General features: G+C 37.0%; 1 protein-coding gene across 1 annotated transcript in view; it reads left to right on the top strand.

The window, feature by feature from the left end:
• Positions 1–14,607, top strand: part of SNRK (SNF related kinase) — a 35,786-nt gene that overhangs the window by 10,743 nt on the left and 10,436 nt on the right. The window contains exons 3-5 of the mRNA XM_009283561.2: positions 9,235–9,376; positions 12,139–12,351; positions 13,500–13,634. Coding sequence (XP_009281836.1) covers positions 9,235–9,376; positions 12,139–12,351; positions 13,500–13,634 — 490 coding nt within the window. The remainder of the gene's footprint in view (positions 1–9,234; positions 9,377–12,138; positions 12,352–13,499; positions 13,635–14,607) is intronic.

The raw sequence follows: 14,607 nt of genomic DNA, 5'->3' as shown, positions 1-14,607 counted from the left end.
AGTGTAAAAATACTTGTGATGATGCATAGACATACTGAAATTGTTAACACAACATTATTCTACACTATCTTGCTACTGACTTCTTATACAAGGGAAACAACTTTTCTAAGCTTTTTAGCTTATACGGGGTGGAAATACTTTTCTTATTCTCCTTTTGAAGCACAAGTATATCAACAATATAGCAAGAACCATTCAAACAATTCAGTAGTATGATACCAGCTTTTATCCTTTTATACTGTAGTGTGTAATTTTTCATCACTGTTTTTAATAGAAGTCTCGTTTTCTGCAGTGTTTGACTTGTCATGTGAATTTTTACTCTTAAACTGTGTTTTGGTTCTTCAGACAATTATGTGAAGCTATGCTACAAATTTGAGGTTTTCATTGCTTTCCATAGCCTATGTTGTGAAGAAGACCTTAAGTTTCAACTTGTAACAAGCATGCTTACCACTGTTATCCTTGTGAGTTATCAGCCTGTACCTACTCCTGAGCCCAATGAAGGTTCCACCCCTAAATTCTAATCCAAATAAAGTAGTTCATGATGGGGTTTTGTGTCTGAGTTCAAAACAGCAGTCTTCAGATATTGCCCAGTTCCTGCCTAGCCCTGAACATGCCCAAAGTGCAGAGATGCTGATGATCTTTACATTATATTTTCATATTTAGATCTGTATAGAAGAACTTGATATTGAAGTGCTGATGCGTTGAGTCTCTTTCAAGGCTTGTCTTCAACAGGTTTCTATGGATTGGGCTTTCTTCTGCAAATCTGCTCTGAAGAGGTTGTAGCAGCAGTAGTGATGACATTCTCTTTAATGTCTTGAGATAGTGGTTAGAGTAATTCCCAACGATGCTGGAAATTGGGGTCCATTTCCATCCTTCATTTATCCACAGTCTGTTGATACCTCTGCAGTGGCAAAATAAACATGTAAACATTTCTTTCATCTCCATAAAAGTTGATTTGTTTTCTTTTTTGCTTGTTAAGTGGCTTCTAGTGGAAGATAACTGTAGTGTTCAGCTGTTATAGTAAACATTCCAATGAGAAATGTACAAAACCTGATTAAACTTACTCAATATTACAAATCGCTTCTGAAGCAGCAGACTTTCTGTAGAAAGATCTGTCTTATCAGCTGAGCAATATACACTCTATAAACTGTTAAGCAGTTCTGCAGTTAAGTTAGGAGGGGAACAAATCTTGTTCCCATAAAGGTCTGAAATAAACAACTTCAATAAATGGACTCAATTTACTTTATGTAGTTAAATGTGAATGAGTCTGTACCAAAATAAGTATATATTTTTAGCTGCTTAAAATCACAAATTCATATAGCATATCCAAAGTGTGACAAGTGTCTGACTGCTGAGGAATGGCAGAAATTTGAGTAAATATTAAGCTATAAGGATCCCCTATGTCCTATAAATTGTAACTTTATGAAATCAGTAGTGCTTATTTTAGGAGTAAATCAGGAACTTTAGAAAGCAATAAATGGCTAATGAAATGGTGAAGCCCAGCTCAGTAGTTAAGCAGATGAATATGGATATCCTTTGTGCAGTGTACAAACTGGAACGTAACAGATGTTTGACTGCCCTGTGTTTAAGACAGGCATAGCATAGACAGCTAATGACGTAGTTTGGTTTCTATGGCAGTGACTTCATGTTATGTAAGGAAGTTGCATATACACAGCCCTGGTTGTCATGGTTCTAGGAACCCTGCTTGAACAGTCCTTTCCTGATCAACATTCAGTAATGGCTTTAAAAACAATAAAATATTCTATACTGCAGCTAGCTACTAGTGCTTTTAAAAGTCCTAATCTCTCTTATTTTATTCTTGTTACAGCAATGGCAGTTTCAAGTTACTAGTACCCAATTTAAAGGCTAAATTGTGTCTTGAGATCTTCACTGTGCTTTTGAAAGAGACCTTGAGTTTGGCCACGGCAGTATACAAGTGTGCCTTCCTTTACCATAATCATTTGAAGTTTTACAGGTTATAAGCATGCTAAATTCATGCAGCATGTCAGGCCTAAATTCTACTTTGCTACCAGTTTTCTGCAGAGAGCAAATTGGATAACCCTTGGAGGGGCGGAGAGAAGTAAGCAGTTTCCATAAAGCCTTCAACTGCTAATTACTGAGAGTACTAAAAAACTTTAAATTGTGAAAAATAAATTCTTGTTTAAAACTGCTCTTCTAAAAGTGGGGTCTCTGTAACCCTTTTCTTCCCTGTGTTCCTTCAGTTAAGAGTCTCAAATCTAGAATTGGCACTGGTACCTGAGTTCTGAGCTGTGATAAGGGAATATAGCTGCAGATGTATGCCAACTCGTTGGCCCAAGCCAAGGAGTTTTGCTTACAAAACCTGCTCCTTTATCTGATTAAGCTATCCAGTAGTAAGTTTATTACAATATCTAAAGGTTTTGTCTAAAGCATGACACTTTTTTTTAGCATTAACATAGCACCGTAACTAATATATTATCTTAAAATGGTATGCCGGGGTGTGAAGGTGGAGGAGAGGCAGATCTCTGCAGAGTTCTTTGCTGAGTATACTGTATGTCAAACCATATTTGCATTGAACTGAAGGTGAGATTTTTTTTTAAATGGTGCAGCCCATTTAGCAGGTCTCAAAAATGCAGCTCTGTATTCAGATCCTGCCCGTATAGTTCTGCACTCTCCTTTGTGTTTTTTTGACTCTGGTGCTTGTACAACCCTTTAGTGAACCAGTGCCATTCAGTGAATGGGTAAAAATGTAAATGGATGTTGTCATCTTTGCTTTTAACTATATTATATATCTACAACTTCTAATAATGTGTGAAAGCAGGAAACTCTCAGCTGGGATTTTTCCCCTGAGTTGACATAAGATACATCAAATTAAGAACATGCTATAAGGGCTGCCTTCACTAAAAAAAAAAGTATGTTTTCGCAAGTGTGTGGAGTTCAAAAGAAAAACTTCTGTTCCTTTAAACTTTGAGTTATTTTTCTTTCCCTTTTCCCCAGTTATTAGCTGGTCTAATAAGAGATGCTACTTCTTTCTAGAAGCCTTGCTTTGAGATGTCAGGCTCTTATTTCATTGCTGCTCCAACATCTTTTTAATCTGCTTACACAACTGTTTTGTCAAAGTTGATGCTTTTGACCAAATCAGATCACTAGATCTTGACTGAGGCTTTCATTTTGAGTGAAACCCCCTTTTGTAATGTAGGGTAAGAACACTCTTTGGGATTTAGAAATGGAAGAGCAAGGTGCCGTTGTCTGCTCTGCTGGTGGAAGTGGTCTCCCCAGCAGAAGGGAGTTACTCCCATTTTGCTACACCTAGTATGTGAGCAGAAATCGGCGATAGCAGGGTACAGCACAAGAATGGGCAGCATGTACTGACCAAGTGTTGATCCAAGCACTTAATCAGTTGAGTGCAAAATATCTCCATCTTCCTTAGGTTCCTTGGAATCCAGAGGACGGATGAGTTTTCCCTTTATTAATAGGAAAGAATAATAGAGCAGTGCTGATCATGGCAGCACAAAACAGCATGGTAAAGAACATTCCTGTGTGTGGCTTTGTGTATTGTTTGGGGAAATACTAAAATTTGGTAAATAAGCACTATAATAAAATAATCTCTGATTCTCCTCTACTAATTTATCAAAGACAGCCATGCTTAAAGATCTTGAATTTTGCCCCTCTCAGCCAGATTGCACTATTCCGGAAACCAAGAATTTTCCAAAATGTAACATGGTTATTACATTAAATGGGTGAACAAAAATTGTATCTTTAAAGGGAAGAAAGCATTTTCATTTATTTTTTGCAGTATATTTTCTGAATTTGACTGAAAAATATGCAGCTATGGATCTCCAGTAGAGAAAAGTGGAAAGCGCAGATACAGGATTGATTTTTGCATGAATAAAATGGCTTAAAACTAGTAAATCAGGTACAAACATTAGCATTTCTTATATATGTACCTTATAGTAATTTAACTGTTGATCTTTTAAATATTTCACAATGATATGTGGGTATTAACTCATTATTTTGGAATATCTGCTTTGAAGACTTCAGATTCTAAACCTTGGATTTTGAGTTATGCTGAAGGCTAGCAAACCAACATATTTAAACTTACTTGCATGTTGCCAGTGTAGGTTGCCTATTTAAATTTAGAAGAGATATTTACAAATAAGTAAGACTTTTAACCCTCGAGTTTATGGATCCTTTTTATAAAGAGGACATGATTTCCCCTTTTTGGTACTATTACCTATGTCAAGCTATGAGCGGCTTCAAAACATGCAAAATAAAAACTTTATAATGCAAAATTGGCAGGGATTTCTGTTGTCCTGGAAACTGATACCTGCCAGTAAAAATGCTATTTTTTTTTTTATTTCATCCAGTGTTGTGTGTGTGTCTTGGAAAAAGTACCAATATGAAATTTTGTGGTAGGTTGGGAAGGGCAAGGTACTGTTGTTACTGTTCTTATTTTGTTTAGGATTGCACGCAGCTGTTGTCTGAATAATTGTGGTAGTTTGAAATATCAGTGAATAATCCACTTCTTATATGCCAGTTCCATTTTTCCATTGTTCTTGCAGGGTTTGTATATTTCAAGTGAAGTTACTTTGAAAACTTGTTTCCTGTTTTCTGTCAGCTTTTTTTTTTTTAATGACTTCCTTCACACTTACCATCCTTTACACTGCGGTTGGTGCGAGGAGTGAAAAATAATGAGCGGAGTTGAGACAACCCTGTGCTGGTTTAATTGGAGCATTCAAGTTCTGTGTGTTCACACTATCAACGTTATTTTAGTTTTTGCTGTGCTGTGTCATGCTTTCACTTTCTCAAATAAACACCTAGAATGCCCTGCTTCTCATGGGCAAGAGGAAGTATAGTTTTCCTGTTGGTGCTGCATACTCCAGTGAGGTACCTCTGAAGGTCATCTTGTCCAACCCTGCTGCTCAAGCAGGGCCACCTAGAGCCAGTTGCCCAGACTGTGTCCAGATGGCTTTTGAATATCTCCAAGGATGGAGACTCCCCAACCTTCCTGGGCAGCCTGTGCCAGGGCTCGGTCACCCTCATGGTGAAAAAGTGTTTCCTGATGTTCAGAGGGAACCTCCTGTATTAAAGTTTGTGCCCGTTGCCTCTGGTCCTGCCACTGGTCACTGCTGGAAATAGCCTGGGTCCATCCTCTTTGCACCCTCTCTTCAGGTATTTATATGCATTGATAAGTTCCCCCTTGAGCCTTCTCTTCTCCAGGCTGAACAGTCCCAGCTCTCTCAGCTTTTCCTCATAGGAGAGATGCTCCAGTCCCTTCATCATCTTCATGGCCCTTCATTGGACTTTCTGGTAGGTCCATGTCTCTCTTGTACTGAGGAGCCCAGAACTGGACACAGTACTCCAGGTGTGACCTCACCAGTGCTCAGCAGAGGTGAAGGGTCACCTCCTTTGGCCTGCTGGCAACACCCCTCCTAATTATTGTGATTCACAATTATGGTGATTCATTAACTGTTCGTTTTGGGTTTTTTTTTAAACAAACACCCATAGATTATTGCCTGAAATGCTGGATGGCAAAACATAGGAGTGAGCTTGGCTATCACACAACTTTTCCAGTCAAAGAGTATCAAAAACTTCTGCAAACACCTGTGACCAAAGATTTGTAGGCTGATCTCTGGTCGCTTGCATGTAGAACAAAAGCTGCTGGAAGATTCACTAAGTAAGTATTGTCACTTTTTTGGGGGGCAAAAAAACTGTGAGTCTTTTCTTTTTTCTTAGATGTGGCTGTAGCAACACGTACGTTTTCCGTTGTGCCTTTACCTTTAACAAAGTGGCAACTTGCAGTTGACCAGAAAGAGAGCCTTATTAAAGATGTTGCATCAGTCATCAGGTTGGTTGGTTTGTTTTAGTTGCATGTGGAGTTGCAAACAAATGATTGGGTCTAGTTAAACCATGGCACAGAAAATGGACAAGGGAGCAACCCCTTGATTGGAGAGTCTGCATATGAAGGGGCAAGACAGAACTCTTGAACGTGTCGTCTTAATACACCTGCAGACATCTGAACACTTGGCTCTGCTGTAAATGAGGAGAGGCTTGCTATAATATGATACTGGAGGGATTGTGAAGATGACCCCAAGACAACATCTGTCTTGTGACATAATAAGGTCTGCACTAAGTCTTCCAGTGATTTTTCTCTTTTCAGTCTTCACATGTAGATTAGACTTACTTAGGCACACTATTTCCTTGCTTCCTAGTTATTAGTGTACTTTTAAGTCTGGTTGGGCTGCTCAGCTGTGTCCTTGACACTCTGAGCTGAGTTATTTTAGTAGCCGTGACTGTAGATGCAATGAAGTTGATCTTCAGCCACAGCTATAAAAATATGGTGAGAATAAAAGCCATGTAATTTTCTGTCCACTGTTATTTCTTGGTCACGTCAGAATAAGTGTCTGCTATGCTGTCGGGCTAACAAAATACCTATTTGTCAGAAAAGTGTAAGCTTTAGTAAGCTTTGCCTGTAGCGTGTAAGAATGAGCTGAAGTGTAGTTGTTGCTACCCTAGTGCAAATAAGTTGTTTCATTTCATCATTTGTAGCTCTTCTTACCTGGAAAGACCTGTGGATATGGAGTGCAAAATATCGTAACTAGTGAAAGAAAAATATACAAAATTCTCCATTATGTGCTGGCTAATCAGTAATTACTGTTTTATTTGTCAAAACATGTAGCTTGATATCTAACTGGACATTGTGTTATAGCAAACAATGGTTATTTTTGTGTGTTTAGAGGATCAGTTGGATACTGTTTCTGAAAAGTTTCTTATTCTTTTCAGAAAGTAAATGTACATACATGTTTGTTTAAATAACTTTTGGAAAACTAAAACAGTATCTGTCATCACAAATCCTTCCAAATTGAAATACAGAAAAGTGTATGTATATCCAAGAAAAGAAGCCATGTGTGTAAAATAGAAAATTGATTAGGAGACTCGCTTCTAAAAGAAAATACTTAAGGATGTTTGGTATCTACTCAGTGCAGTTGAAACATCAAGATTTGCTAGAGTTTCCTATATATGATGATTTCATGGAACTTTAATTGTTGTCTTGCTGTGATTGCTATCCTTTTCTTGGGATTGTCTTATTGTTTTAAGCTTGACTTCTTAGAATATTGTCTTTTTCCTTCTGTTTAAACTTCTTATATGCTTATATTTAACTTATGGTTTAATTATATTGCTCCCCTCCCCAGTATTTTTCTCTTGGCTTAAATTTAGCCAATGTATATTGCTTTATTATAGCAAACGTAATTGTCTGTAATTATGAATAGTATGTGGACTCTTCTAAAATACTTCATGCTGAAAGGAGACATGAAGCATTCTATTCTATTCTGTTTTATTGTGGAGGGAGTATCAAACAGAACACTAGGATAGATTGTATCACAAAATAGATCTTAGGCAAAGTTAAAAATCTAGGAAGGACATTGATATCCAAAAGATGACTGTTCATAGAAATGCATAAATGCACGTTTTATGTGCTTGCAAAAATGAGTTCTTGTAATCTGTTGTGTGGTTATAGATGGATAATGCACCAAAACTTTTTGGCCACTTTCAAACTAAACAGCAGGAGAAAGGCATAAGTAGCTTTACAAAATTAAAGGTGTACCTCTTGCCTCTGTCTTGTGAGGCTTTTTAAAATCCTATATTCCAGAACATTCAGCTTTCTGGCATCAGGCTGTCGAAAGTATTAAAGCATTTATTGAATCTTAAGCATGTGAATAGTTAAGTTGAATTTGCAGGTATACATGATATGGTGTACCGGCCTCAAAATGCTCAGTACTTATAGGATTGAGGCCCCAGTAAGCATAACAGAAGTCAAATAATTGTCTGAGTTAATAGCATACACTTACTACAAATTAGAGCTCTAAAGAAAATTACAATGTAGTGTTTCTTTTCCTCTGTCAGCTAAACCATATGAAGAATGGGTTGTAACTAGCAAAATGAGTAATTGTTCTAGGGAAGAATGTGTGTGATTTACATTATTCGATGAAATTGTAGCCATCCCTCAGTGTTAAATGCATGTCCAGTATTCTGAGTAGGCCACAGAAAGCAAGATGCAGTTGGGTAGGTAACTTAGTGGGGTTCCCTCTTGCAAGCCCTTCCAGGGCAGAGCTGGCGTGCTCTGCTTCCTAGACCACGCCCCTCTTCCCTCAGGCGGTTTCTACCCTATCGTTTCTCTCACTTCAGCTGTTTGTTTGGTTTTACTGGGTACGGATCTGTGAAATGCTAGGGTGTAAGACCCAAAATTGCCACCGAAATTTCCAGAGCATGGAGTTGTAGCTGAAGTTTAGGAGCATGGCCTTTTCTCTAAGCATATATTGGAAATATGATATATTTCTCAATATTTAAGCTTCCTGTATTGAATGCAGTGAGATTGTGAAATATTTTCTTCTAGGCAAACTCTTAATAAAGATTTGAACCAAATATTAGCTTTACAGTAAAGAGAAACCAACTAAAGGGCTTCATGCCCAGAAGTGCTGCTTCTTCATCTTTTGGTATGTCATTTCATTGGGGAACAAGACAGTTGTTAAATGTTTCTTATTTTACGCGAGCAGGAATTAGAAGGAAACAAGAAGACTCCCAGAGTGTAGTAGAGATCACTGTTAATTATGTTACGTTTGATGGATATTTAAAAAAAACCAAACCACCCCACACTTTATAATATGATTGGTGTAAGAAGGTAGTTTTACCTAAATGATTTAATTTATTATTTACCATTAGAAGTAGCAAAGAATTTTTTTAAAGCAACACTACTGAAGGAAAAACGTATCTAGTTCAGTCTCATTGAAATAAGTGATTTTCTTTGTAATTTCTTACTTCATACAGTAACATGTAAACGATACTGAGAACGGTTTATGCTAGTCCTTCAAAAAGGAATGTGCTTTGAATACAAATCTCTTTAATAATCTGTGCCTACCTGTGAAGAAAAGGGTAAGGAATTCTTGTCTTCTGAGTGACCAGATTATCTTCAGTTTTATCTAACGCTTTGCTGTCAAAGATATTATGCATCTCAAACTGTTACGCATCCTTGAAGTCATGAATTCTGATATTTTTTCCCCTCTAAAACCATAAAAGCTGTCAAACAATGGAACTACTGTATTTTGTACTTCAGTGGAATTGCAAATTCCATAAGTAATGCTCATAATCCAGAGTGCAGTAATCACTCCAGTATGCATCTCAAGAATATTTTACCGTTTTGATGGTAATTATGTCTGTTTCCTCAACAGTTATTTTAAAATATGTACTATATATTTACAGATATATGGAGTTTGGGGGTCATCCTCTTCATGTTGGTTTGTGGACAACCACCATTTCAAGAAGCAAATGACAGTGAAACTCTGACTATGATAATGGACTGCAAATACACAGTGCCACCTCATGTGTCCAAAGAATGTAAAGAGTAAGTAGAGTACTGAAGAACTTGGAAGCATTCATAGAAGTGGATTCTCATTACCTTTGGGAGTTCCCCATACCATATTATCAGCGTGTGGAATATTCCTTGCCTGTTAATAAGATATTATGACTACTGCTTTTGCTTAGTTGTTAGTGTTTCTTCACATCGATTGAGTAGTTTCTTGGGCACCAGTATTGCATTTTTTTATTCTTTGTGTCTCTTCTTATTAAAGGTTAATCCCATGATATTTTTTGCCAGTAGATTTTTCCCGCACTTGTGTGAAACTTCATTTTGATTTTACACAATGTATTTTTCTTTTATGTGTCTCAGTTGTCATGCATTTTATAAATGATTGAAGAAGCTGCTCACCACTGACTGGCTTTGGCCACCATTCTTGCTGGACAAATTACAAGGTGTTGCTGAGAGTATTTTGTGGCAGGGGTTAAAAAGGTAATGATTCCTATAGATTTCTGTTCAAAATACAAGTTGTCAAAAGCGAGTGTATCACAGCAAGTTTTGCTCATCTCCTACTGAAATTGCAACTCCAAATCAACATTCTAGGCAGTAAAGGGAGAATAATATTCTGTTTGCAAATACCATATGCCACTTGGGAATCACGACTCATTTTGATGTGTTGTTTTTCCGCAGTGTTCACTGCAGCTTTTTTGTTGTTTTTTTATATGCTCCAATATTTCCCATATTTCCATATTAGTTAATGACCTCTTCAGTCCTTTTAATATATGTCCCAGTTGCATCACTTAGACTATTTTACAATGTTTGGCTGGGTTCTTGAATCTGCAATAAAGTATCTTTCCATTTTCAGTATGAAAGTCCAGATGCCTTTATAAATGCTTGAAAAATGCATTTGGTCCAGTCAAAAGACCTAGAGCAGCATTCTGTTATTTGACACAGAATGAAATTTGTTACAGCTGTGGTCATAATGACACTTCATCTGGGTGGTCCAGGAATCTAATGCATCACATGATGCCATAGCTGGTTTTCGTGTCTTGTCATTAGTGTCTAGCATTTCCAGTAACATGGAAAAGCTGCTATCAGTGTTCTCAACAGCTTGAAGAGCTTTACATACAGGAAGACGTTTAAAATGCAATACAGGAAGAGGTTTAAAAGAGAGCTCTTATCAGTGAATTCCATCGAGTAAATCTCTTGAGATGCTGCATGCTGTGCTGAGGCCAGGAAACTTATTTTTTGCAGCCTTTCGCTTAATATATTGGCTAATGCTAATTTGCTTAAAGGCCCAGGTAGATCTGCTTTCTCTACGCGATGCATCAACAATGTACCATCAGTTACCCAAGTCCTCTATAGGTTAGGTTTTCTTAGAGAAAAGACTTTGGGAATGTTTAAACTTCCTGCTTGGAGTGAAAGCATTCTTGGTGGTTTGCGATGCATAAGCAAGCTTAAAGCAGGAGGCACATGTGGTGCATTTGTGTGGTTTTACTACAGGTGTAGTTTAAAAAAAAAAGTCAAATGAAGTATATAGTTTGTTCCCTTCCTGTCATAATATTAACAAAAGCAAAGAAAATCAAGGCTCCCATGTCTCGCCCCACCTTCCCTTTGGTAAAGGCAGAGACCACAGCTGCTAAGTATATATGCGACCTTTTTTTTTTTTACAGTAGAATTTTAAGAAGTCTGAATTAACCTCCATTTTTAATTTGATACATCATCTCATACTAAAAAAAAATAAAAAAATATATATTGTGATTACCTTTGTGGTCAGCCTTGCAGTTTGAAGTTGCATGGTGTAGTACAGTTAGTGCAATAAAAAACATTATGTGAGAACTGCAGAACTTTCATTCCACATGTTGGAGCAATAAAGTTTCATTGAAACCTTGGCAAGAAAACTGTATATCCATGTTCTGTTTGTTGTGCAAAGCCAAAAATACCTCCCCCAAGAATTTTTCATGTATAGTAAGTGAAGAGAGATGTGCTGTGCTAATCAAGTCGTCTTTCTCTGTTTAGTTGGGGAATTTATGCACTTCCTTTCCAGCACTTGTAAACATTCAGTATCAACCCATTAGTAGGTTTGTCACTTCATCATCCCAGATAGTGTTGTGTGTAGTTTTTTTCTCTATGGATAGAACAGACCACTGTTCTTTCAGGGATACTGAAGAATCAAATGTCTGATAGCTATTTCAGAATAAAATATTTCTACTTATCTTGCCATTCCATACTCTTGTTGACAGCAGCAATAATAGAAAATTATATTTCTGTTACTTTACAGACCAGCCTGTAGGCCATCTATGATAGTTGTCCTATAAGACCTATTCTCTATGGATAGAACAGACCACTGTTCTTTCAGGGATACTGAAGAATCAAATGTCTGATAGCTATTTCAGAATAAAATATTTCTACTTATCTTGCCATTCCATACTCTTGTTGACAGCAGCAATAATAGAAAATTATATTTCTGTTACTTTACAGACCAGCCTGTAGGCCATCTATGATAGTTGTCCTATGAGACCTATTAAGAACAAACAAACCAGAAAAATCAGGTTAAGAATGTAAGCATAGTAAATGAAAACTGCAGTGTTTGATATCTATACTTTTTAATAAGTAAATTGTTTGTTTCAGTTCAGCAATATTTGGAATGTCTTTGAGAATAAATAATTTCCCATCACATTGTTTACTGTAGAGACTTCTAAAGATCTATGTGGACTGTCAGCAGAAAATTTCTTCCTAATGTTGCTCTTACAATGGCTGCTTTTTAAACATGTAAGTGCATTTTGTTTAGATTTATTTTTTATTTGCAGTCTAATTACACGGATGTTGCAGAGAGACCCGAAGCGAAGGGCATCTTTGGAAGAGATTGAAAACCATGCATGGCTCCAAGGAGTTGACCCATCTCCTGCAACAAAGTACAATATTCCTCTTGTGTCATATAAAAATCTGTCTGAGGAGGAACACAACAGTATAATACAACGCATGGTTCTCGGTGATATCGCAGACCGAGATACAATAGTGGAGTAAGTTGTCAATTTTCTATATGCAGTTTGTTTTGTGCATCTGTCATGTTTGATTAAAGAATGTTATGAGAACCTGGGTACTTCAGTGTTTAAATATCAAGCCACTGAGTTAACAAACAAAATATTACAATCTTGCTCTGTGATAGGATATTCTAGGATGAGGAATAGTTAAGTAGACGCATCCTTCGGAAAAACTTCAAGAAAATGTGTTGGAACAGTGTTAGATTCCTGCAGTAGTTTGCCATCTTGAGTAAACTTAACTGCTTTGAAATCCATGCTTTTTACTTGTGCTTCATATCTCATGCATATTTGGAGATAATAAAGTTCTAGCATTTTTCCCTTAGTATGTTTCCAGTATACCTGAATCTTTGTTAATTTAAAATATTATTCCTTTTATCTATATAATGCAAAATAGTCATTGTCATTGAGTGAGCTTGCTAGAAAGCTGTGTAGTTTCTTCTAATAGACTAAATTAGACCAAATTCCTAAAATATTCCCAAAATTGAAAGAGGACTTAATTGTTTTTTCTATTTGTTTGTGTTTAAGCTGGAAAAACTGTTCCTATCTTACCATTTGGGGAGGGGGGGAAGCAGCAGTCTTGCTTCTTAAGCTTTTAGTTGCCTAACAGTGGCATCCTTTCTGTTAGAATGTCTGAATGATGCTTACTGGCTTATGAACTTAATTTTACTGTAAACTTAATGCGACCACCCTAAATAATGAAGGCTTTTCCTCCAGTTGTTGCATACACAAATTTAACCCTAAATAATGAAGGCTTTTCCTCCAGTTGTTGCATAAACAAATTTAGTACTTTGTGGTTGAACGTGCCAGTGGGAAAGCCCACCATTGGTGCACAACACTAATGAAATACAATTTTATCATTTAAAGAATGTTCAATAAAGGAAGACGTACTTCATTTTTTTGGATGATATTCTAAAGATATCCTTATCTAACTATAGTTGAAATTACTAGATTTGTTGGCTCTTTATTTTTCATAAAACCAAGACATGCTTGTCAAAACATCAAAAATATACAGTTTTGTTTTCAGGTGGTCTTCCTGCTATGAGAAGTACAGCAAGGTGTGAGAGGCATGTCCAATTTTCTAAAAACCATTGATGTATGGTTTATTTCATGTTTTGTACTTTCCTTAGGGCATTGGAAACTAACAAATACAATCACATCACTGCTACTTACTTCTTACTAGCTGAAAGGATTCTGCGAGAAAAACAAGAGAAAGAAATTCAGACCAGATCTGCAAGCCCTAGCAACATCAAAGCTCAGTTCAGGTGAGAATTTAGGAACCTAAATGGCTTCTTTTTTTTAAACCTGGCTTAATGAGAATATTATTGAATTGCTCAAGTACTTCTTCCTTAAAAAAAGTAAAATACTTATTAATTGCAAATTTTAAATGTCTTTAAAGTGCTGTGGACGCTTCAGAAGCTGTTCGGAAATCAGTTACCAATAATATTTTCAATTCCTACAGTTTTTGGGAAATGCCTAATCAATTTGAAGTCTGTATCTGAAATAGTAGGTTTTCACATCTGCTAGGAAAGGGCATGTTCATTGACCTTCAGTTCCTCATACAAATTGCATATGTAGTGTCCCTGGAAAAAATCTAGTTGCATAATCCGTAAACATGTTGATGGGGAGTTAGTTATAAGTGAGAAATCACTCTGAATTTGATGTTATGGTTTAGTTGTTAGCATTGATTTCTAATGGACCAAACATTCCCTAAATCAAGCTTAGAGCAAACATCTGTACATTATGTTCTTTTTAATGTCAGTTGATATGCCTGTTGTCTAAGGAAAACTGTTGAATTAATAGCTTTAATCACCCATTTAAAGATACTGCAATAGATTTGGGGTAGCCCTGTACGCTAGGGAGTATTTTGATTGTCTAGAGCTTAATGATGGTGATGATAAGGTTGAGTGTTTATGGGTAAGCATCAGGGTGAAGGCCAAGAAGGCAGATATCATGGCGGGAGTCTGTTATAGACCACCCAACCAGGATGAAGAGACAGACGAAATATTCTATAAGCAGCTGGGAGAAGTCTCACAATCACTAGCCCTTGTTCTCGTGGGGTACTTCAACTTCCCGGATGTCTGCTGGAAATACAATACAGCAGAGAAGAAACCATCTAGGAGGTTCCTGGAGTGTGTGAAGATAACTTCTTGACACAGCTAGTGAGTAAGCCAACTAGGAGCACCCCACCACTGGACCTGTTGTTTGTGAACAGAGAAGGACTTGTGGGTGATGTGA

The sequence above is a fragment of the Aptenodytes forsteri genome, unplaced genomic scaffold (assembly GCF_000699145.1).
Source record: "Aptenodytes forsteri isolate BGI_AS27 unplaced genomic scaffold, ASM69914v1 Scaffold662, whole genome shotgun sequence".
Taxonomy (NCBI): domain Eukaryota; kingdom Metazoa; phylum Chordata; class Aves; order Sphenisciformes; family Spheniscidae; genus Aptenodytes; species Aptenodytes forsteri.
Note: the sequence above shows the minus strand (reverse complement) of the source record. Positions and strands in the feature narration are given on the sequence as shown.